The sequence below is a fragment of the Callorhinus ursinus genome, unplaced genomic scaffold (genome assembly GCF_003265705.2).
Source record: "Callorhinus ursinus isolate GAN/ISIS: 27379988/994484 unplaced genomic scaffold, GSC_fseal_2.0 scaffold58, whole genome shotgun sequence".
In the NCBI taxonomy this organism is placed as follows: Eukaryota; Metazoa; Chordata; class Mammalia; order Carnivora; family Otariidae; genus Callorhinus; species Callorhinus ursinus.
Window position 1 is genome coordinate 530,493 of NW_027397120.1, and position 1,539 is coordinate 532,031.

The 1,539-nt window shown below is 74.7% G+C and overlaps 1 protein-coding gene across 1 annotated transcript; it reads right to left on the reverse strand.

Moving 5' to 3' along the window:
• Nucleotides 1-215: 215 nt before the first annotated feature.
• Nucleotides 216-1,532, reverse strand: UTF1 (undifferentiated embryonic cell transcription factor 1). The gene is made up of 2 exons (XM_025880143.2): nucleotides 959-1,532; nucleotides 216-806 (listed from the first exon to the last, which is right to left on the reverse strand). Exons 1-2 carry the CDS (start codon nucleotides 1,530-1,532, stop codon nucleotides 322-324), a joined length of 1,059 nt encoding a protein of 352 aa, XP_025735928.1. The 3' UTR covers nucleotides 216-321.
• Between the last annotated feature and the right edge of the window lie 7 nt (nucleotides 1,533-1,539).

Below are 1,539 nucleotides of genomic sequence, written 5' to 3' on the forward strand. Positions count from 1 at the left end.
TCACCTACCAAGGGCTGGCGCACAGGGTTTGGGAGACCTTGGGAAAGCCAGCATGTTACAAGGACCCCAACTTTGGGTTTCACGTGCTCTTGGAAACTGGCCTCCTAGGGTAGGTCCTGGCCAGCATCCCAGCATACCCCAGGGCCCAGGCAGCCCTGGCTGTCCCACCTAGTACACGACATACACACGTTCACAGAATCAAGTCGGGAATAAACAATCTTTTTATTAAACGTACCCAGCTTTGGAGTTGGGGAGGGTCGCAGGATGGGGTCAGGGCAGAGGGAACACGGTCCTACAGAAGGGACCGGTGCAGGCCAGGCCTCACTCTTGCCGGTCGGCCAGGACGCCTCGCTCAGCGGCCGCGCTGCCTAAGATGAAGCCCACCGCCAGGGACACGGTCTGGTCGAAGGAGCCCCGCAGCTGCTCCACGTGCTGGTTCAGGGTCAACAGCTGGTCGCGCAGCGGGCCCAGGATGGCCACGATGTCGCCCAGGTGCCCCAGGGTCTGCAGAAGGGCGGCGTTCAGCGACGGGGGCGCGGACTGCGGGGACGCGTGGTCCTCGGGGCGGCTGGGCGGAGAGTCGGGGTCCTCCCGGACGGCGTCCAGGGCCGGTGACGGCGGGGATCCCGGGGCGCGGAAAGGCGCGTGGTCTTCGGGGCGGCCCGGCGCGGGGGCGACCGTGGAGAGCGCCGTCGGGGAGCCGGAAACTCGGGGGGTGTCCGCAGACTTGGGCGGGGTCGGGCTGAACCTGAGCGTCCAGGCCGGGTCTGCGTCGTGGTCGCGGGCGGCCGGCGGCGGCGGGACGTCTGGAACGCGGCGGGGCCGTCGGGCCAGGCTCTGGAGGAGCGCCCGCCGCCGCCCTCACGCCCCCGGGGCTCCGATCCGCCCCTTCCCCCCCCACGGACGGCGTCCAAGGAACCCCCGGCCCTCTCGCGTCCCGGGACCCCGCCCCCCTTACCTGGCTCGGCGGGCGAGAGGGGCGCGGCGGGGGCCGGGCGGCGTCCGCGCGGGGGGCGTCCGGGCCCCGGGGACCGGCGGCGGCCGCGTCGGTGTCCGTTGTCGCCCAGCAGCCCCATGAGCTCGCGGATCTGCGCGTCGAAGGGCCCGGGCGGCTGGCCCTGGGCGTCGCGGAGCTTGTCCTTAAGGAACTTGTAGCGGCGGCGGCACTGCGCGGGCGTGCGCCGCACCTGCTGGCGGGCCAGTGCGGCCGACACGCGGCGGTAGGTGGGGAGCGCCTGGCGGCGGTCCAGCAGCAGCGCGCGCCACACGGCCGGCTGCAGCAGCGTGCCCAGCAGCAGCTCCGTCTCGCGGGCGCTCCAGGGCGTGCGCTGCGCCGAGCCCGGGGACACGGGCGCGCCAGGGAGTCCGGGGGACGCGGGGGACGCGGGCGCCGCCAGCGCGCCGGGCGAGGCGGGCCGCCCGGGCGGGGTCCCCGGGGCGCCCCCGGCCGGCCGCAGCTCGGGGTCCGGGCTGGCTGGCGATGCGGGCGCGGGGGGTGCGGGCGGGGGCGGCCGCCGCGGCCGGAGCAGCATCCCGGGG

Coding starts and splice junctions, on each gene's coding strand:
- UTF1 (XM_025880143.2), bottom strand. CDS start 1,532: ATGCTGCTCCGGCCGCGGCGGCCGCCCCCGCCCGCACCCCCCGCGCCC. Junction 807..958: donor CCTCTCGCCCGCCGAGCCAG/GTAAGGGGGGCG, acceptor GCCGCGTTCCAG/ACGTCCCGCCGCCGCCGGCC.